Here is a 23235-nt window from a genome sequence, read left to right as displayed (position 1 = left end):
TTATGCTTCCACGACTATCGCTACCGCTTAGTGATAAAGTAAAGCATTACAGCGCGATTGCATTGCATACAACAAAGCAACAACCATATGGCTCCTGCCAGTTGTCGATAACTCGGTTACAAAACATGATCATCTCATACAATAAAATTTAGCATCATGTCTTGACCATATCACATCACAACATGCCCTGCAAAAAAAAGTTGGACGTCCTCTACTTTGTTGTTGCAAGTTTTACGTGGCTACTACGGGCTTAAGCAAGAACCAATCTTACCTACACATCAAAACCACAACGATAGTTTGTCAAGTTGGTGCTGTTTTAACCTTCGCAAGGACCGGGCGTAGCCACACTCGGTTCAACTAAAGTTGGAGAAACTGTCACCCGCAAGCCACCTATGTGCAAAGCACGTCGGGAGAACCAGTCTCGCGTAAGCGTACGCGTAATGTCGGTCCGGGTCGCTTCATCCAACAATACCGCCGAACCAAAGTATGACATGCTGGTAAGCAGTATGACTTATATCGCCCACAACTCACTTGTGTTCTACTCGTGCATATAACATCAACACATAAAACCTAGGCTCGGATGCCACTGTTGGGGAACGTAGTAATTTCAAAAAAATTCTTACGCACACGCAAGATCATGGTGATGCATAGCAACGAGAGGGGAGAGTGTGATCTACGTACCCTTGTAGATCGACAACGGAAGCGTTTGGTTGATGTAGTCGTACGTCTCCACGGCCCGACCGATCAAGCACCGAAACTACGGCACCTCCGAGTTCTAGCACACGTTCAGCTCGATGACGATCCCCGGACTCCGATCCAGCAAAGTGTCGGGGAAGAGTTCCGTCAGCACGACAGCGTGGTGACGATCTTGATGTACTACTGTCGCAGGGCTTCGCCTAAGCACCGCTACAATATTATCGAGGACTATGGTGGCAGGGGGCGCCGCACACGGCTAAGAATATGATCACGTGGATCAACTTGTGTTCCTCTAGGGTGCCCCTGCCTCCGTATATAAAGGCTCAAGGGGGGGGCGGGGGTGCGGCCGGCCTAGGAGAGGCGCGCCAGGAGGAGTCCTACTCCCTCCGGGAGTAGGATTCCCCCCCCCCCCAATCCTAGTTGGAATAGGATTCGCGGAGGGGGGGAAAAGAGGAAGGGGGCCGACCCCCTCTCCTTGTCCTATTCGGACCAAGGGAGGGGAGGGGCGCGCGGCCCATCTCTGGCTGCCTCTTCTCTTTTCCACTAAGGCCCACTAAGGCCCATATATCTCCCGGGGGGTTCCGGTAACCTCCCGATACTCCGGTAAAATCCCGATTTCACCCGGAACACTTCCGATATCCAAACATAGGCTTCCAATATATCAATCTTTATGTCTCGACCATTTTGAGACTCCTCGTCATGTCCGTGATCACATCCAGGACTCCGAACAACCTTCGGTACATCAAAACATATAAACTCATAATATAACTGTCATCGCAACCTTAAGCGTGCGGACCCTACGGGTTCGAGAACAATGTAGACATGACCGAGACACATCTCCGATCAATAACCAATAGCGGGACCTGGATGCCCATATTGGCTCCTACATATTCTACGAAGATCTTTATCGGTCAGACCGCATAACAACATACGTTGTTCCCTTTGTCATCGGTATGTTACTTGCCCGAGATTCGATCGTCGGTATCCAATACCTAGTTCAATCTCGTTACCGGCAAGTCTCTTTACTCGTTCCGTAATACATCATCCCACAACTAACTCATTAGTTGCAATGCTTGCAAGGCTTAAGTGATGTGCATTACCGAGAGGGCCCAGAGATACCTCTCCGGCGATCGGAGTGACAAATCCTAATCTCGAAATACGTCAACCCAACATGTACCTTTGGAGACACCTGTAGAGCCCCTTTATAATCACCCAGTTACGTTGTGACGTTTGGTAGCACACAAAGTGTTCCTCCGGCACACGGGAGTTACATAATCTCATAGTCATAGGAACATGTATAAGTCATGAAGAAAGCAATAGCAACATACTAAACGATCGGGTGCTAAGCTAATGGAATGGGTCATGTCAATCAGATCATTCAACTAATGATGTGATCCCGTTAATCAAATGACAACTCTTTGTCCATGGTTAGGAAACATAACCATCTTTGATTAACGAGCTAGTCAAGTAGAGGCATACTAGTGACACTCCGTTTGTCTATGTATTCACACATGTATTATGTTTCCGGTTAATACAATTCTAGCATGAATAATAAACCTTTATCATGATATAAGGAAATAAATAATAACTTTATTATTGCCTCTAGGGCATATTTCCTTCACGGGACAGGGCGGACAAGCTACCTCGCCAGAGAGCACGCCCTACAGCAGAAGACCGCGCATATGGATACGCATGAAGCCCACAAACTCAGCATAGTTGGTGCCATCAAAGATCACCGAGCAGCGAGGAACATCCACATAGCCCGAAGAGGACATACTGAGATATCTCGCTGTTGTTGTTTTTTTGCAGTCAACGGATCTGGATTGGGGATGAGGCTCACTTGCTCGAACCAGAACCCCCAAGTCTGGATCGAGAGAGACAGGGCAGCGCTAAGGAGTAGTGGAGGCGCAAGGGGGGGGGGGGCTCGATCCAAACCGGATCGAGAGCCAGCAGCCCCGCAGCACCTATCCTTAGCGCTGGAGAAGAGCCAGCAGAGCAGCACACGGGCAGCAGCCGGCTGGGAGCAACGCCGGGGCCAGTAGCGGCTGCAGCACCCGCGGCAGCCGGACAGGGCAGCGGGTGCTTCTGGGCAAGATGGGACGAGGGGGAGGCCGGACGGAGCAGCGGGCGAGCGAAACGGCGCCCGGACAGGGCGGCGAGACGGGACAGCGGCTGGACGGAGCGGCGGCCGGACGAGGTGGGGCACGGAGATGGGACAGTGGCCGAACGGAGAGACACCAGCCGGACGGCCGGAGAGGAGCAGGCTAGGAACGAGGCGCACGAAGTTGCATCGTGCGGGAGAGAGGGGCTAGCCTGGCATCTGATGCCATGTTGGATGAATGGCAACTGCATTCTCAGGAGGGCCAGAGGCCAATACATGTACATGTGTGGTAAAGTGCAAAAGACCCCTTATACAATGGAGATAAACCGAAAAGGGCTATACACATCTACCCCCCCCCCCCCACCACCACCTCAAACTCATGGTGGATCGACAACACTGAGTTTGGAGAGAAGAAAACTATGTTGTGCTCGAGTCTGTGCCTTCGTGAAGAAATCTGCCAACTGTAACTCAGAGGGCACATAGTGAAGAGCGAGAGTCTGATCCTGCACAGCAGCACGCACAAAGTGGGCATCCACACCGATGTGCCTGGTGAGCTCATGCTTCACCGGGTCACGCGCAATACTGATAGCACCAGTACTGTCTGACAATAAGGGAGTCGAGGTAGCAGCAGACACACCAAAATCCTCAAGTAGCCACCGTAACACACGCCAAACCCTAAGCATCAAATAAATGAGGATACAACAACACTGACATGACCATATCGATACTACAGAATGAATGAAAAACTTAAATTGCATAACACCAAAACTGAAAATTACACAACCTAATAAGGAGATAGCATCTAAAGTACCAACACCTTATTACAGAAGTACCAGGGCAGAGAAATTCATGACCAAAAAAATAGCTGAAGATACAACACAGACCACCAAACACATACAAATCCAAAACAGAATGAATAAGAACATTCACATGAGTAAGAACCTGACTTCAGACGAGGGAGGTTTTCCTAAATTACTACTACATCTCTACATCACTTGAACCTAAATTCAGATCAAGGATTGGCAATTAGGACCTGGATCTACATCACAAGGGCCATTAGAATAAAAAATGACTGGTGAACCAAATTCAGAGCAAGGAGCAAGGATTGACCATTAGCGCCTACTTCTACATCACGCAGATGAGCAAAAATCAACTGACCAGGGCAAAGGAAATTTAGAGCAAGGACTGAAATAAGCAACTGCATCTACATCACACGAACATACAGAAACAAACGACCAGGGAACCTACATCTAACCCCCCAAAAACACCATCGGAATCAAACTCCCAGGCTAGCAGATATCAAATCAACGAGGAAAGAGTAAGGACCTACATCTACATAACAAGAACGATCAGGAATAAAACTACCAATACCACTAGATCCAGCAGATCAGACGCCTAGGGCAGCACATAGAAAATCGATAGGGGAAACAAATCCACCACTACATCCATGAACCTACCACTACAAGAACAACAAAAATCGCTAGAGAAAATCCACCGCTACGAGTACACGTACACATACATCTATATCAAACACCAGGGGAAAGCAGTAGATCTAGAAGAAATCCAGTGGGGAAAGAGAGCAGACAAGAACAACCAACCGAAACCCCAAGGAACTGGATCGAAAATCAAGTTGCAGTAGAGAAGGAGCTCGGAATCGCCATGGTCGACAAGGAAATCGCCAAGGAATCGAAATGACAGAAATGAAAAAAGAAGGAGACAAAGCGGGCTAGGGCCTAGGGGATGGGCACTTGGGCAGTAACGGGTTTGCCCGGAAACTATTACGTGACCGGTAAGGAACATAAAAGGAAAACGCCCGAAAAAAGGCACCTCCCAGCGTGAATCTCTGTGCAAGATTGAACGGCCACAAAATTGAATGATGCCCAATTGTAAAACACTCGTATGTGAAATAGCAAAACCGTAAATATAAGTATAGACATGTGTAATTGATCAGTCAATACACCGTGACAAATCAGGACATAGGTTGAGATCATGTTATATAGGCATGCCATACATTTGGGGGCTTTAACAGTATGAATCTGCACTATGGAGACGGTCCTAAGGAATCTAGTAACTTTATTTCTATGAAACAAAAACCGAACGTAAGAAAAAAAAATAAGTGGATGGAAATCCCGTAGGAATTCTTCAAAAAAGTTTCAAATCTGATGAGGTCATAGATGAAGTTTTACATCTTCGGTCAAAAGTTTTTGATAAAAACTAGTTGGAGGCTTTCTGTATTTCGGTGACAACGAATGTTAAAGAAAGGAGGTTTTTAATCCACACTTGGTGACGACAACCCAACTATTCAAGCAAGAATTGATGTTATAGCCGCCTGCAAGTTGACTTGTGGGCACATTCTTTTGGTAAGTCATCACATTATTGCTCGTGAAACGCTAAAGAATAATTGGTCTAAAGGTATAAACAAGGGGGGAGTTCATAAAATTTTCGCCACTGTTACTATACTCCGTGCATGGGCGGCTTGCTTTTGTATTCAAAGAAGCTCGTGTAGTCTTCGCGTCTGTAATGTTTTTTACGTCTTGTAATGTACGCACCCACCGTAGATACATTGACTTTGCATGCATTGACTTTGAACGAGCGTGTCTAGCTAGTTTAACAAGTGACGAATATGCTGCACAGCGTGCCGTGAGCTTGACCAAGCTATATAGCTAGCATTGAATGCCTTGGTTAGTTACCTTAGCATAATGGTGCTTACGGTTCTCCTCCTGGTGCTCCTGGCCGGCCTCGCTGGCTCGAGCCCTCCGCCGGAGCCTGTGGTCTGTGCCCGCGGCACGTCCGACTGCACTGTCTCCAACGCGTTCGGCTCCTTCCTGGACCGCACCGTCTGCCGCGCGGCCAGCGCCACCTTCCCGCGCACCGAGAAGGAGCTGGTCGCGGCCGTGGCAGCCGCGGCGGCGGCCAAGGGCAAGGTGAAGGTGGCCACCAAGCACTCCCACAGCTTCCCCAAGCTGGCCTGCCCCGGCGGCAGCGATGGCACCATCATAAGCACGGAGCGGCTCAACCGGGTGGTAAGCGTCGACCTCGCCAAGAGGCTTATGACGGTGGAGAGCGGCATGGTGCTCCGGGACCTCATCCAGGCGGCCTCAGCAAAAGGGCTCGCGCTGCCGCACTCGCCGTACTGGTCGGGGCTCACCATAGGAGGCCTGCTGGCCACGGGCGCGCACGGCAGCTCGCTGTGGGGAAAGGGCGGCGCCGTGCACGAGTACGTGGTCGGGATGAGGATCGTCACGCCGGCGCCGGCCAGCCAAGGGTTCGCGGTGGTACGGGAGCTCTGCGCGGACCATCCTGACCTCAACGCCGCCAAGGTCTCCCTTGGCGTCCTAGGCGTCGTTTCCCAGGTACGTGAAAAGTCCAACTTGTGTGCATAACTAGGGGGAAATTTCACTTATGCATAAGGGATAAATAGTACTCTAGTACTTCGCACCCCTATACGAACAATTTGTTAAAAAAATATCAAGAAATTTGAAAAAAAATCTAGAATTTTGGGATATCAAACGTGGGTTCCCGATGTACTTCCATCTGAAATTTTGTGAAAAAATATCAGAAAACGTATTCGTGGCAAGAACGACAAAAACTTCCTATGTATAGCAAAACATTGTTTAGGTGGATTTTTGTTCGGACAGTAATTCCTTCGCCACGGATACATTTTTTAGTATTTTTTTCCATGAAATTTCACACAAAATAGATTGGGAAACCAGGTTTGATATCTCAAAATTTTAGATATTTTTTAATTTTTTAGGTATTTTTTATAATTATTTTTCGTATAGGGGTGTGGAGCACCCATGTGTTTCTGTGTATTTTTCGTGCATTCCGCCGCCTTCTACAATTAACACGTGTCCTATGCGAAAGGAACCAAGAAACATACGTGTCCTTATCCTTGCCTACTCTTTAAGGCTTCTCATCCATACGTTATCTTCTCCTTCCCGCTTCAGGACTGCCACCGCCAGTGAACATTGGAGGATGCCGCAGGCCATCCTTTCTCCTCTCCTCCTTTTTCTCTCCAGCCCCCTCCTCTCCCAGCCTTCGTATGCCCGCTCGCAGCCATGGCCGCCGCTCGAGCGCGCATGCCTGAGCTCCACTCTGGCCACTGTCGGCCCAGCTATGCGGCTTCAGCCTCCCCTCTCGTCCTCTGTTCGTCGTTTTGGCCGGTGATATTTTTGTATACTTGCCGCAACAAGTGCCTTGTTGCAAAAGTCTTCCCGCAATATTATCTCTGTTGCAGAAAATTCTCGATTCACACCGCATATGACATCATCATTTTCAGTGAAAAAATTTCTGCAACTTTATTCATGTTGCAAAACTCCTCCCACAACATCATCTATGCTGCAGAAAAGATGAAGGCATAAAAAATTGCACAGCACCTTTGTTGTTAAAGTCCTCCGGCAACATCATCTATGTTGCAAAAAAAGTTAAAGATAAAAATAATTAAAAAAATCAGCAAAAATAATGCCACGGTGGTTTTGCCACAAAGCAACTGTTGCTGAGGGAGCTGTGAAACATCTACCTTGTTGCAATTCATGACACACCTCATTAAGAAGATCTGACAGTTATTTGTGTCTCAATCCAACGGCGCAGGAGATGGCGGATGTTTTCAGTTAATCCACCGGTGGACGCGTAGCGTCGCCCATTTGGTTAACAATCCGGTAGCACTTTTTAAATAAAGTAATCACACATTTTTAGGAAAAAAGTGCAACTTTAGCATTACAAAAATTTACATCAACCAGGTTGCACATTTGAATGTGTAACCAATTGCCCATTTCATTAGTGTCCAGATTTAATATTACAAAAGTGCAAATAGCATAAAAAATAGCAAATTAAATTCCCATGTGATATATTTAAAATATAACTAGAACAAAAAAAATCAATATTAGTTGGAAATAATGTTGGAGGATTCTTCAATGGAACTAAGCAAAACAAATATGTGCAACTCTAGTGTATCAAAAAAGTGGAAACATGAAGAAAAAAACAAGAGCAAAGAAGAACATGCAATAGCAATTAAATTTTCATAGAAATGGAGCTTTAATGTTCTCCAAATGTGCAAGTTAGTAATAATAACAACAAAAACAAAAACAAAAGGTATTAAAAAGCAAGCAACAAAATAGAAATATGAAGGTGAAAAAGCAACATCACCTTTTTAGGATACGAACATCTTATATATAAACTCCCTACCCAATGTAGAAAACTGAAAAGGCTCAGAACATGAAGAAAAGGCTGGATACAGTCCGTTCTGTCTCACATGCGTTGTAACATGGAGACCAGAGAGTCCTCACGTCTCCTGAGAATTAACTATTTCTCAGGCCACTGGGAATTAGCAAATCCATTTTTCCTGAGAGATATCAGGGATTATACATTTTTGGCGAAAAGGATCAGACCTATTATAAAATTACATTGGAAGTATAAAGCATTTCAAACATAATAAATATTATATCAAGACTTCCAGACCACCGAACGACCACTATTGTCGCATAAAACGAGCTGTCACGTGCCGAAAGAATGGATGGGGCTGTGATCTCGTCGGAGAGTAGGTAGATCAACACCATGGATCTAGCTCCTAGTGTTTCACGCGAAGGAGGAAGGAGGAATAGAAAGTTTTCCGATTAGCCCACTCTCAAGGTCCCACTCATCTCAGCTTGAGTTATTAGGATTTAGGTGTTGATGCGCCTAATGGCCCAAGGTTAACTCTTGAAGTACAACTAAAGAAATTAGAAGTCCAATTAACTACTTGTGCTAATTTATGGAGTATATCTAGCAAATTAATTAATCAACTATTTATCCTAGATTTTTCTTAACAATGCATATATCCAGGTTACACTGGCATTGCAGCCGATGTTCAAGCGGTCGGTGACATTTGTGACACGCGATGACTCAGACATGGCGGAAAAGGCGGCCAGGTGGGGCGACCTCCACGAATTCGGCGACATGGCGTGGCTACCACAGCTCCGCAAGGTCATTTACCGCGAGGACGACCGTGTGGCCATCAAGACGGTGGGCCACGGCCTCAATGACCACCTAGGATTCCGCTCCAACCCGACGGCCTCACTCATCAGAGGCAGAGTCACAATGGAGCTTCTCGAGAAGAACATCAATGCCATCGCCCGGTGCAAGGCGGCAAATGCGACGGTATCGCTATTCGAGACAGCAGCATATGGGTTCACCAACAACGGCAGCATGTTCAATGGGTACCCAGTGGTGGGCTTCCAGCACCAGATCCAAGCGTCCGGCGCATGTCTCGGTAGCCAAGAAGATGCACTCCTCACCTCATGCGCATGGGACCCACGCATCCGGGGAACCTTCTTCTACACCAATGGCTATAGCATCGCGCTCTCTAGGGTGCCAGCGTTCATCGCCGACATGCAACAGCTACGTGACCGTAGCCCGCTATCCTTTTGTGGAATCGACGCCAGTATGGGAATGCTCCTCCGCTACGTCAAGGCATCCTCTGCCTACCTTGGCAAACCAGAGGACTCAATCGACTTCGATATATCCTACTACCGGAGTTACAGCAAGGGTGAGCCCAACCCGCACTATGACGTGCTCGATGAGCTCCAGCAGATGGCGCTGCACAAGTACAACGCCATCCCGCACTGGGGCAAGAACCGCAACTTTGCCTTTGAAGGCACAATGGCCAAGCACCCCAAGGCAGACAAGTTCCTGGAGGTGAAGCAGAGGTATGACCCTGATGGGATCTTCTCCAGTGAGTGGAGCGACCAGGTTCTCGGTATCAATGGGAGCCCGGCCATCTTCGAGAAGCGTTGCGCCATCGAGGGGCTGTGCATCTGCTCAGATGACTCACACTGTGCACCAGAGGAGGGCTACTACTGCCTCCCAGGGAAGGTGTACACGGACGCAAGGGTCTGCTGGTTCCAACCCGCTTTCTGATGTGTTTAGAAGGATATTTTTGTGAACATGATGTTTTCCCTTTCCTGGTTCATTGTGGCATGTGGTGACAAAAATAAATCTCGTCCAATGTGAAGTTGCTTCTTCACCAGGACGGATGTTGGTTGGTTTGATATAATAGTGTTTTCCATTTTGGTTTATGTTTTGTTGTAATTCTGTTATGTTATCCTCCGATGCAATCCTGATCCCAAGTTAATTAGGATGCTCGTATGGAAAATAACTTTGAAATTTTGACATGTTGATCTGGTTTTCTTGCAAGTAGTTTTACTTCGGCCAATCAATTTTCCCGGTTTCTTGCAGGTAGTTTATGTTTTGCCGGAGTAGCAAGGGCTCATCTTGTACCTTTTTCTTGAAAGTCCAGTCACGCCCTGTGAAACCGATCCCACATAAGACGCATACATCGACCACCTCACGAAACCCCATATCATCGCTGATGAATTTTAGCAAGTCACAATGGGATAAATTTATGAAGTCCCGCATTGTTGGGGATATCCCCACAGTTTGACCCGGCCAGGAGGTATAACCCGGCCCATCACTTGGCGGCTCAAGAGTCACCTCGCTTACTGGGTCGACCTGGACGACAATGACTAAGGCTCAGTGTGCAACCCGGTAGAAGGCCGGCTCACGAAGAGGCCTGGAGGGCTGGCCCGCAGAGAAGTGTTCGACGAGGTTTTGTACCAAAAAGGAGAGTTGTCTCAAAAAAACAAAAAGGAGAGGTTAAATACTTTTTTTATCAGAGAGGTTAAATACTTTTGATAGTATTAAAAAAATACAGATCGACGCCTCTCTCTCCTACATGACTAACCGTCATCTAATTAATTTTGGAATAAGAAAAGAATTTTCGTGAGTGCAGCATACACAGGGGAGAGTATAAACATGATGGACTAGGTTTTTTTTTTAAAAAAGAGGCTTACCCCCGCCTCTGCATCCGAAAGATGCATGCAGTCATATTATTAAGAAAAGCGAACAAAAACATAGTCTTAGATCCAATACAGCTCGCAAACGGAGCAAAAAAGGAAATACAAACTCATTGCCACAACCGGCGGGATAATAGGACAAGATCGCTAAATACCTATCATATTATGAGACCGCCATTCAAACCGGTTGAAGATATCCCGTGCTACCATCTCCCACCGGTTGCACCCAGTAACCAAAGGCTCCCTGGAGTCCGTAGGAGTGAGTAATAACCACGTACGGATCCATGCCGTAGCTCTGAAGATAACCTGCAAGAAAGGTAAAATGTGTTGTCTGTTAAAGAACATATCATTCCTGAAGTTCCACATAGCCCAAAGAAGCGCGCATATTCCAATCCGAATACGGGCCGCAGTAATATGATCCAGTCCAGTTAGCCACGTCCCAAATAACGCATCAATACTAGCTGCAGGCATAATGTTAAAGGCTATATGGATGGTTCGCCAAAGTAATTTCACGAGAGGACAATCTATGAAGAGGTGTTGTATTGTTTCATCTTGATCACAAAAACAACATCATGCACTACCTACCCACCGTTGCTTTAATAAATTATTTTTGGTAAGGATTACTTGCTTGTGGACAAACCACATGAAAATCTTGATACACAAGAGAATCTTAACTTTTCAAATATGTATCGATCTTGGAATTATGTCAGAATTAATTAGATTTATATACATTGATTTGACTGTAAACACTCAAACTTCTAGTTAACTTCCAGAGTAAGGAGTCTGGCTGATTGGAGAGTTGAACATCCTTCAACCTCCGCACCAAGTGTAACTAGGAATTCCAATGCTCCCCAACTAAAGACCTTCTAAATTGGATATTTAAGGGTACTGCATGTAATATTGTAGCTATGTAATTCTTTTATGTTGTACAATATTATACAAGGTGGTACGTACTAGCTAATCTATTAATTGACCCTGTAGAGGTGCATGGCCATTTTGCCTACGTACTAATTAAAATGCAGGTGGCCTTACGTGGTGCATGGCAATTTTGCCTACGTACACAGATGCATGCGTCAGGGCAGCACTAGTGCAGCAATACTATGTATATCCCAGGGTTACGCGGCGGCCGCGACGGCTGGCGAATCCCCGTGCGCCGGCCGGCCTGTACGTGTACACGTACTCAATTTTCTGTGTACCTGGCTAGCCACGCCTTCGGTCTGTGGGTCTGTGCCACGGAGCCTGGCTCCCCCCCCCCCCCCCCCCCCCCCCCCGCGTCCTCCCCAGGCCCAGGGCGGCGACCCCTCCCCCGGCCGAACGCCCCCTCCCACTACTCCCTCTGCCTCCGCCCCCGCCAAAAGCTCCTGCCGGGGAAAGCTCGTGCGGATCTGGCGGTGGCGGGCCGTCGTTCTTCGTGCAGAGTGCTCACGAGCCGGGGGAGCTCTGTGTGGCAGCGGGCGACGGCGAGTGGAGGGTGGGCGACAGGGCGCCGGCGGCTAGGGTTCCTCCGAGTCGCCTGGCTCGGGCGACGCGGGGGTCAGGAGGGTCTGGATGGAACTCAGTGGGAGTTGTTGTTGTAGCTTGAGTTGGAGTTGTATCCTCGACAAATAATTATCCCCACTGAATTTTGTAGAAAATGAATTTCTAGCCAAATTCACAAAAAGATCATTGTGAGAACAAAAAAGTTACTGGTACATAAATCTCCAGGCCGTGCTAGCTTTCGTGACACCATTGGCACTGAACCATACATATCTTGGGCATTACTAACATCTTAGCTAGTACTGTGAACTGGCATACCATACAACAAACAAACAAACTAGCTCTCGAAAGTGTCAGGTGGTAAATGCAGAGGGATTCATTCACTGGCATAGTTCCTCAAGAGGCCATTAAGAGGCGTAACCGCGCACATCATCCGTGTCAGTTCCACCAACAATTGCTTAAAACCGCGTACATCATCTGTGTCATAACGATCATAGACAGGGCTACGGCTCCTACCGTACGGTGCTCGATCGCGGCGATCGTACCCAGAGTTACATGGACTCGTTTGGGACTGCCGTATCGTCACCGCCTCGTCTGGGACTGTCATATCTGTCACCGCCTCGTCTGGGACTGCCGTATCTGTCGCCGCCTCGTCTGGGACTGCCATGTCTGTCATCTCTTTCATTGTCATCAACCCTGAAGGCATATTCAACTGTCACTACCCTGTCCAATATCTTGCTGCACAGAAACCGGAAGGGATGACACCCAACAAAGAGAAATGTGATGTAAAATTCTGCAGGAGTCAAACAAGATAGCAAGGACGATATTATAGTTTGTAGATACATCAGACTTTTTTTTAATTTCAACCGTGAGGGCAGAGAACAAAGGAGGGGGGCACACCAGACAGAGCCAACGATTAGGCGATTGAACCTGGCTCGCCAGAGGATCACATCGTCTCGGTAGCATTTGAGGGTCGCAGCAAGGGATGGCGAGCCATCCTTGGACAGGCAAAACGGTCCCATGCGATCAGGAACTGCACACCGGAGGCCCGGTCGGCGACATTCCAAAGAAGACGCGTCGGATCTTAGCAAGAAATGCGAACACCGCCGGGGGGAGCCGTATGGCCGCCATGGCGTAGTTTGGGATGGAGTCGAGGACCGCATTGATCAACATGAGGCGCCCCGCCCAGAATAGTAGGCGCGCCCACCACCCCGCAAGATAACGGTCCACCTTAGCGATCACGGGCGCAAAGTCGTCGAGCTTGAGCTTGTCGCGGGAAAGGGGCAGCCCGAGATAGGACTCGGGGAAGGAGCCGACACTGCATTGGAATGTGGCTACGATCACAACTAGGGCATCCGCTAGGACATCCATGGCGACGAGGGTGCCTTTGGTGAAGTTGATCACGAGGCCCACAGTCGAGGCGGACAAATCTAGAATGACCCGCAACCGAGCCGACGCCGCCAGTTCCGCCCGCATGATGATCAGCGTGTCGTTGGCATACTGGAGCACCACCAGGGGCGCCCCATCGACTAGGGGTGGTGGAGAGCCTCGTCCCCCAGATCATCTGTTGGAGCACGTCGGCAATGAGGAGGAACGGGTAGCCGGGTAGGGGAAAAGAGGATCGCGCTAGAGCAGCCCTTTCAATACCGTGAACCACCTTCCCAGCACACCATTAAGTAGCATGGCCGCCCTCGAGGAATGGAAGATGAGGTTCATCCAGTCGCACCAGGTGGGGGGAACCCTCACATCTCTATGATCAGGCGCAAGCTGGGCCAAGCGATGGAGTCGAGGGCATTTGCGAAGTCAAGCTTGAAGGCGAGGGTGGTCGCGCCACGCTTATGACAACATTGCACAAGCTCGGCCGCATACATGAAGTTTTCCCAGATGCTTCGCCTGGACAGGAAGTCGGACTGGTCCTCATTGATGAGCTCGACAATCTACTTCCGGAGCCTCATCATGATCCCACGGCATAGGATTTTGACGTCCCTGTTCTTGAGAGAAATGGAACGGAAATCCCGCGGAGTCGAGACTCCTTCCTTTTTGGGCAGCAAGGTGATGAGAGCTTTGTTGATCTCGTCGAGGCGCGCCATGCCCAAGTGGATGTCGTCGAAGAGCCGCTGAAAATCATCAGCGACCGCGGGCCAGGCGGCCTGGCAGAAAGTCCGCACAAGCTCGTCTGGTCCCGGTGCACGGACGCAGATTTTTCAGGCATATGCTTCGGAGCCCTGCTATCTTGACCATTCATCACTGTAGTGTGTCTCGAGATGCGAGGAGAACCTATCTCTTGATCAGGAGGAGTAGTTCTATATGATAGTACGTGTGCTTCGTAGGTCCTCCACAAGAATAGTGGCCGGCTGTAGACCTGTGGGGTTTTGTTCTCTTCCTCACAGTGCCCAGCATCTCCCAGGCTCCCAGCACAAAAAGCATTATTGTATGAGGTCCATGTCTCTCCTTCAAAGCTCTGTCACATGCATGCTCAATCTCTCTCACACAAGCTATCTCTTTCCTCACGCTCTCATATGCTGCACAAGCTCTTTTTTACCTACGAAAAATAAAAGGCTTTCTCTTAGACTCGCACACTCATGTTCTCTCTAAAATAGCACTTTCAGAATGACACTGTTCTCTCTCTCTCTCTCTTTCACTCCTCTCACAGGTTCTCTCTCCAGTTTCTCAAAGCAAGTTGTTCTCTAACCCTGCAAGTTCTCTCTCATTCAAAGTCCACATTTTTTCTCAACGAAGAAATAGCCAGCCCTCCAATGACGGCCGTGGCACGATGATCCACTCTGCGGCGTCCTTCTTTCTCTGCAACACAATCCAAATGGTAGCAAGGACATCAGAGATAAAGAGAGAGAACTCTTCTGCGCATGCTGTACAGGGACTTTTTGCGAGTTCCCTTGTCCTTGTCCGCTTCCTGATGTCTTTTGTCTAGGCAGCAGGGTCAGGGACAGGGGAGCAGTGGCCTACCACTTCGTAGGGTGATCACAGTGGACATCCTGTGTGAACGTGGTTAAGAACTGCAAAACCTGAAGATGAGCTTTGGCCGTGCCATGACCTCGTCTATCCCGAGGAATACATGCGGCCAGGATAGCAGCGCTCCGAAGCATATGCCTTCTCAAATATTATTGCCCGGTGCACTGGTCCGGTCCAACGCCAGGACAGCCGTATGGATCTCTGCCCAAGAGATTGGTGCCACGAGAGGGACCCTGTCGACCTTGGGGGCGCCGGCATAGAGGGCTACCAGGTCGAACCCACAAGAGGTCAGGGCGCCCGACCCAGCAGGTTGGAGTAGAACTGACGCATCGCGGCTGCCTTTGCATTGTGGGCGACGAGCTCCATGCCATCGATGCAGAGCACATGGATGGTGTTCCCGCGGCGGCGCTGAGACGCCTAGGTGTGGGAGTAGCCGGTGTTCTCATTGCCAGCAGCTACAACGCGACACTTGCCACGCTGCGCAAGTACACCGCCTGCCTCGCGACGGATGCGGTGAGCGCCAAGCGAGCGTCCCGCCTCAAGTCCCGCTCGTCAGAAGAGAGCCTACGGTGTTCCTCCAAAATATCAAATAGATCAACAACAAACTTGCAATCATTATCGAAAGTGGGGATGAATTTATGTTGTCATTTGCAAACCTTGGCAACAAACCTAAGGGCTTTTTTGCGAGCAAGGCGGCCAGCAGCACAGGGGGGCTCTGTTAGAGTTGTGTCGAATATAGTGTACAAAGTAGGTTATAGTTGGACTTGTAGTTGTGTTGTGTTTAGATAGAATATGGAGTCGTGTCCAAGCAGGACATTTGTATCCTAGGCCTCTCATATATAGCGGGGGTAGACACACAATGTAACCTATGCCAACATAATAGCATCGGAACGCAGGGAAAGCCGGCGGCATGTGCCGGTGTCCAGAGCGACCGGGTGCGGTATTGTAGCGGTGTCATGGGGAGGAGCGCCCATAGTCAGGCCCCGGGGATGTAGCCATATCGGTGAACCTCGTTAACAAATCTCAGTGTCATGCTCATGTGATTGCTTGGTCCTCGGATGATCAACGGTATACCTCGAATTTATTTTAACAAGTGGTATCATGAGTTAGGTTGTTCGGAGGCTGCGGATCATGTTGATTTAGAGGAAGGGTTGATTTTCTAGATCGGTATCGTCTACACAGAAGTTGTCGTAATACAATATGTGTTGCGCGGTTGAGATTGATCGGAAGAAATCAGGCAAACAGCAGTCTGGACGAGTTGCGGTCAGAATCAGATCATATGGCTCGGCAGCGGCGCTTGGCTCGGCGCTTGGAAGCCGCCTGGAAGGAGCGCGTGGCTGGCCGAGCCCTGTGCGAGGTGCGTGCTGGGGCGGCAGGCTTGGAGCGTGGAGTGCTAGCGATGCTAGCCCGCGTTGGAAGCGCGAGCGCGTGGAGGCGCGACTGCCAAGCTAGGCTGCTCGGGAACACGTACAACGTTGAGGCTGTAGTGAGATTTGTTTGGACCAAAAGTGGACCGAGTCCATGTATGACACGGAGATTGGCAGGTAAATCAATTGGCGAAAGAAATCTATCAAGGCATATGGATCCATCGAAATTAGCAGGAGGCGTTGACAAGGCAATTGCTAGCATCGAGGAGTTGAGCCAAGGGAGCAGATCACGTGAAGGCCAAGTTTTTTTCCTGGTCGAGGCAACCACGCTGGGTTTGCTCGTGTACTTCGGCTGGGACAGCTCGGCTATTTTTCACACAGTCAGTCATACAAAGAACTATGGCACCAACGGTACCTGGTTTGAGGTAAAGTTTGTGGAACTGAAAACCTTGGGTTATGGCAGATACGGATGAAAGATTTGTTGGCATAACATGGATGCTTCAAGGCATTGCTGGAAGTCATGTTAGCTAATATGAAATTATCATGTGATGGATGGAAATTCGCGGAAGACGATTTGGGAGCCTAGAGCGTGTCGTTGCAGTCGAACAAGTTCGGCTGGGTTGGACTGGACAATCTGACGGATCGACGCGAGTCGGTTGATACAGAAGACGATGGTGGAATCAGCGACAACGACACAGGAGCGTGATGCTGATGGTGACCGACTTCTGGGTGTGGAAACACGTGGCACAGGCCCCGAGGGTTTGTGTGGCTTCGACAAGACTATGGCGTGGGGTTGATTCAAGATGGTGCACATGAGAGCTTGAAGTCGACGGGGCGCGGGATGGCACGTACAACCACCATGAAGACATGTTGAAGGTGGAGCTGGATTGAGGGGCTACGATGTAAGGATCCAGGGAATCGAAGCCTATTTAGCAAGGAGGAAAAAAGCGAGTGACATGCAGTTTGGACTGGAGCCCAGTGGTCTGATGGAAGCGTGAAACTCATCATCGGTCGGTGATGATCGGTGGTACTCTACAGTGGGGGTTGAGTGATGTGGGTTCGCGACCCTTGAGACTCGACCGGGACAGCGGAGGCTCGACGCGGTAATAGCAGAGAGGCGTGCGGTATGCACGGGGCATGAAGACGGGCCAGGGCTCTGGTGGTCATACATGTGGTGAGTCAACTGCGAATTTGACTCGGGGTGACTACAAGCAATGGTGAAATTCCTTCAAGTTTCAGACAGGCGGTCAAGAAAGGAGCGGTGATGTTGAGTTCAGGTAACACTTATGTGTGGCATTCAATATGTGAGTTGTTCACTTTCACGCAGGTCAGTGATCAGTGTATAATGACGTTGGACGGATACTCTGGAAGTTGGAAGCACAAACAAAAGTAACAAGGAACTTAATCTTGCTCGAGTATTGATTGTGATCAAGAAAAGAAGGGACTACAAGTTGCAGGTGGAGTCACATGGAGCCTTTGGAGTAGCAGCGGTACTCATGGGATAAGCTCAAGTCCAATGTACATGGAAGTTTGACGCATTGACGAACTCAAGGTGGTGGAGAATATTCGCCAAGATGGAGTTTATTAGAGTTGTGTCGAATATAGTGTACAAAGTAGGTTACAGTTGGACTTGTAGTTGTATTGTGTTTAGATAGGATATGGAGTCGTGTCCAAGTAGGACACTTGTATTCTAGGCCTCTCATATATAGCGGGGGTAGACACACAATGTAACATATGCCAACATAATAGAATCGGAACGCAGGGGAAGCCGGCGGCATGTGCCGATGTCCAGGGCGACCGGGTGCGGTATTGTAGCAGTGTCATGGGGAGGAGCGCCCATAGTCAAGCCCCAGGAATGTAGCCATATCGGTGAGCCTCGTTAACAAATCTCGGTGTCATGCTCGTGTGATTGTTTGGTCCTCGAATGATCAACAGTATACCTCGGATTTATTCTTATAGTCTCGGGGTTGTTGGCCCAACATGGCAGAATGGAGGGCCATGCAGAATCCAAAAGCCGAAGGTGCCGGATCCACCTCTGTGTCCAACCTGATGGAGTCGTGGATGGCATGCTGCTCCACCGCCTCCTCCACTTAGTCAACCTCGAACTCCGCTTGCACGTTGTCCAACCAGAATCCGGCAGCCGGAGGTTCTGGATCCACCTCATCTTCCTCCTCTTCCTTCTACTCCTTCTCCATGTCCATGTCCGACGCCTACTCCTCCTCCTCATGCTCTGGAGAGTCCGGAGGCAGGCTAGCTGCAATCCAAGCGGCGCGTCTGGCTTGGATCTCCTCTAGGAGCTGCAACCGGCCGACGCTCTTGAGTGAGCATTCGTAGATGGTGATCCGATGTCGTGCCATGCCTAGCAGTGTATGGCAAGGTCTGATATGCAATCGGATGGGAGTGGTGGCATTGAGGGGTGGGAAATGGGACACTGACTCCTACTGGACAATCTTTTGCAGTTTTCTGCTGGTTCGTTAGTGCTTTGATGTGGGTGACTAAATGATGTTTTATATTGCATTCTTAGATGAGAGCTGCAATGGTCATACTCTCTGATCTATATTCATACCCAAAGGGGTTTGATGCATGGAGCACTCTGCTCTAAATAGAACTTCCGTGAAGGTCTATTAGCATTCACATTGGTACGTCGGGTTAGGTCAGATGACTTGGCGACAAAAGAGTTCGTCCTACACCTACCTGAACTTCTGTGAAAATGTAGCAATGTGACACGCGGTCTTGTGGGGTAAATAAGTAAAAATGATGGCATCTATAATTAATCAATGAAGAGTGTGTTGTTTACCAACAAGAGTGTATTGCAGGTATTTACTGCTCAAGGAAAAGTGCAAATATCCTAGGTTTGTAAACTTATGGCTGTTAGGTTGATCTCTCCACCGAGTGGGCCCAACGGCTCATCGGGCCCTGATCTATTCGCGCCCTGATCGGGGGTGCCCAACCCTCTTATGGTTGGTGGGCCCCTGTGACCTGCGATATATAGAGAGGTGGGGGCCGGGGCACACGGTACGAGGTTCACCGCGCCGCCAGTCTCCCCACCGAAATCCCCTTCCGATCTAGGGCAATCGCAGTGCTCACGGGAAGCACCACTGTCATCTCTCCATCTCGATCTCTCTGCCATCACCGGCCCCTACTTCACCATGACCGGCGCTGGATCGAGCTCATCCGCACCCAAAGAAGGTAGGTTCACCGGAATCACTAGCCTACATCGATCCAGAGGATCTAACAATGGTATCAGGCCATGCTAGGCTATGATTTTCGGTGCAAAGTATAAACAGAGAAAGAAATAGATCCCTTCCCCCAAAGAACCCTAACCCTAAAAGAACAATAGGGGCAAAGGGCAAAGAAATCACGCCGCCGCAAGGCCGCGCCGTTCCTCTCGATCCGGACGCACATCGGCAAGCCGAGGCGTCGGACGAAGAACCACCGGAGCTAGCTCAACGGCTTGCCGGAAAAGAAAAGTAAAAGAAAAACACAAAAAAGGGGGAGGGTCAGCACCGCGGCCAAGTCCCTCGACGGCGGCGCGCTCACCGCTGAGGGAGGACGCGCGACCGGCGAGGAGGATGGCCACTGCGCGATCTGGCTGCGCTCCTCTTGCTCTCACTGAAAAAGAAAGAGGGAACCCCGTTGCGTCTCTTTGTCTCTCTCTCTCTCTCTCTTGGGAACGGAGAGAGGAGGAGAAGGGGAAGTGGTTGGCTGGTCGAGCCGCCTCCCTGGCTCGCCGCTCCACCCTAGCTCGCAGCACCGGCGTGCCTCGAGAAGCCTGGACCGAGCGGGCGGGCGAGAGAGGAGCGGGCAATGGGGAGAGACGAAGAGAGACTGAATCGGGGCTAGGGTTCGAGATCGGCTCGGTTGGCTGGTTTTGATCCAGTAAGGAGAGCGGGGTACCGTCGGATCAAACCAAACGGCTGGGATTGAAACCCTAGTGCCAGACTGGGCCAGCGGGCCGAAAGGAGAAGGGGGCTCTGGGCCTTTTTAGGCCGGCGCCGTTGCTGCTCCTTTTACTTTCGTTTTTTGTTTTCTGTCCAGTTTTGGGCAGATTTTAAATAGTCCTTTCTGTGCATTATTTTTCCAACGAAAAATTATGTTCAGAAAATAGGAAAGAAAAATTTGCAAAGTTTCTGAAAAAGAAAAATAGAAAAGTCTCTGAAAATAAAATTGAAATTTTCAGAAAAGAATTAAAAATTCATGAATTTATTTTCATGTTTGCCGCTGCGTAAATATTTAATAGTGTGCTTTTATAAAGATATAAAGTTTAGAGAGAATTATTTTTATAGAGCACATTAAAGTGATTATTCGAATTAATATGATTATGTTATTTTTATAACCAACATTGTTAATAACATGATCATGTTTTATTATTGAAATTGAAAGGTGCATTTATTTCTAATTTTTGCCCAACGGTAATATTGATTTGATTGCATAGACAATTATATGTTTAATTTGACCAACGTTAGATTAATGCATATGATTGTTATATTGATGTCACTTAAATTGTGATTTCAGGAGGCTTTCACTTGATAAGTTGCCTAAAAGATGTTCCGACACTCAGAGGTGACAATCACTGAGTGGAGGAAGAAAGTTGAACTGGCATTTGTTTGTGCTGATCTGGACTAGGTTTTGGATGAACCACAGCCGGTCAAACCTACAGAGCCAGTAAGAGAGACTACTGATGATGATGCTGCATGGGCTAAAAAGAGGGGGGGTTATGCTCCTTTGGAGATGTCCTACATCATAGACAACCAAAAGTGGGTCAATGCAAACAAAAAATGCATGGCCTTTATAAAGAATACAATTGAGAGCACCATTGTGGGCTCCATTGCAGAGTGCACTTCCGCAGAGGAGTTGCTGACAAAGATAAAGAGCCAGTTCACTGGCTCTTCAAAGATATACGCCACCCAGGTGTTAAAACAACTTGTGACTGAACAATACACAGGTGGTGGAATAAGAGAGCACATCCTCAGGATGAGCAATATGGCAGCAAAGCTAAAGCCCATGGATGAGGATCTGGAGATCAAACCAAAGCTCCTGGTCCACCTGGTCATGGCTTCACTGCCAAAGGAGTTTGAAACTTTTGTTGTGAACTACAATATGTCACCTGGAACATGGGACATTGAAAAGACAATTGCAATGTCTGTCCAAGAAGAGGACAGACTAAAAGCCTCACATGGTGGTACACTCAACTATGTGAAGGATCACAAGAAAAAGAACTAAAATCAAAACAACAAAAGTTCTCCTTCAAAGCCACAAGGAAAAGCTCCCTATCAACATCAGCGTCAGCAACGGTCTTTCCCAGTGGACAAAGACACTTGTCTCCACTGTAAGCAGACCGGGCATTACAAGAAAGACTGCCCTGTTTGGCTGAAGTCCTTAATGGCAAAGCAAGGTAACAACATTGTTTCCTTAGTTAATGAATCCTTGTACATACAGTTTTCGAAATCTACTTGGTGGATTGACTCAGGGGCAACTGTTCATGTTGCAAATTGTTTACAGGGATTCCATTCGACCCGGACTACACTAAGAAGAGAAGGAGGCATTGAAGTAGCCAATGGAATAAGCGGAAGTTGAAGTTGTCGGCGACATCTCCTTGGAGTTAGCTGATGGATTCAAGCTTCTACTTAGAGATGTTCTTTATGTTCCTTCATGTAATAGAAACTTAATTAGCGTTTCATGTTTCGACAAAGAAAATTATGAGTGTTATTTTGGACATGGCAAGTGTGCCATATGGTGCTTTACTGCATGAAGAGCTTTATTTGTTATCACTTCGTGAAAAAGTGCATTCTGTATGCAATGTGAATGAACATGTTTCCGCGTCGAATAAAGAACAAAAGAAATGAAAGAGAACATTCGACTCATCGAAATTATGGCATTGTCGCTTGGGCCATATTTTGAAGGGGAGAATAGAAAGATTAGTCAAAAGTGAAATTCTTACACAGTTAGAATTCTCAGACTTAGAACAATGTGTAGATTCCATTAAAGGAAAGTATATAAAACAAATCAAAAAAGGTGCAATCCATAGCATAAGCACACTAGAAATCATCCACACTGACATGTGTGGGCCATTTCCGGTGAAAAGTGTGGATGGATATGACTCGTTCATAACATTCACAGATGATTACTCTCGTTATGGTTATATTTATCCAATCAAAGAAAGATCTGAAGCGTTAGATAAATTTAAAATATTCAAAGCTGAAGTTGAAAATCAGCATGATAAAAGAATAAAGATAGTAAGGTCCGACCGTGGGGGAGAGTACTACGGTCGGCACACTCCATATGGCCAAGTCCCTTGACCTTTTGCAAAGTTCTTACAGGAGACTGGCATAGTTGCCCAGTATTCAATGCCGGGTGAACCTCAGCAAAATGGAGTAGCTGAAAGACGCAACCGTACACTTATGGATATGGTGCGCAGCATGATGAGTTATTCCAACTTGCCATTGGGATTATAGATGGAGGCGCGTAAAACCGTCATTCACATTCTCAATAGAGTACCAAGAAAGTCGGTGCCCAAAACACTGTACGAGCTATGGACAGGAAGGGTGCCCTCCCTACATCACTTCAGGGTGTGGGGGTGTCCTGCTGAGGCCAAAATGTTTAATCCAAACATTGCAAAGTTAGATCCCAAAACAGTAAGTTGCCACTTCATTGGCTATCCAGACAGATCAAAAGGTTTTCGTTTCTACTGCCCAGACAGATATACCAAGTTTGTAGAAACAAGACATGCAGTCTTCTTTGAGGACGAAATGATGAGGGGGAGCTTGGTAGCTAGGAAAATTGATCTTGAGGAGAA

The 23235-nt window shown here is 48.2% G+C and overlaps 2 protein-coding genes and 1 pseudogene across 2 annotated transcripts; 2 read left to right on the top strand and 1 right to left on the bottom strand.

Moving 5' to 3' along the window:
- The first annotated feature begins 5462 nt into the window (after nt 1-5462).
- On the top strand, nt 5463-9959 carry LOC125511676 (L-gulonolactone oxidase 2). Its single transcript, XM_048677099.2, has 2 exons — nt 5463-6150; nt 8618-9959. Exons 1-2 carry the CDS (start codon nt 5497-5499, stop codon nt 9689-9691), a joined length of 1728 nt encoding a protein of 575 aa, XP_048533056.2. The 5' UTR covers nt 5463-5496; the 3' UTR covers nt 9692-9959.
- A 3169-nt stretch (nt 9960-13128) lies between these two features.
- LOC147974131 (uncharacterized) lies at nt 13129-13578 on the bottom strand. Its single transcript, XM_087524924.1, has one exon. It carries the CDS (start codon nt 13576-13578, stop codon nt 13129-13131), a length of 450 nt encoding a protein of 149 aa, XP_087381050.1.
- Nucleotides 13579-20964: 7386 nt separating this feature from the next.
- On the top strand, nt 20965-21772 carry LOC147974130 (uncharacterized; annotated as a pseudogene).
- Nucleotides 21773-23235: the final 1463 nt, after the last annotated feature.

The sequence above is a fragment of the Triticum urartu genome, chromosome 5A, assembly GCF_056163025.1.
Source record: "Triticum urartu cultivar PI428250 chromosome 5A, HENAU_Tu73, whole genome shotgun sequence".
Classification (NCBI taxonomy): domain Eukaryota; kingdom Viridiplantae; phylum Streptophyta; class Magnoliopsida; order Poales; family Poaceae; genus Triticum; species Triticum urartu.
The sequence above is the reverse complement of the archived record's forward strand: the minus strand, read 5'-3'. Positions and strand labels throughout refer to the sequence as shown.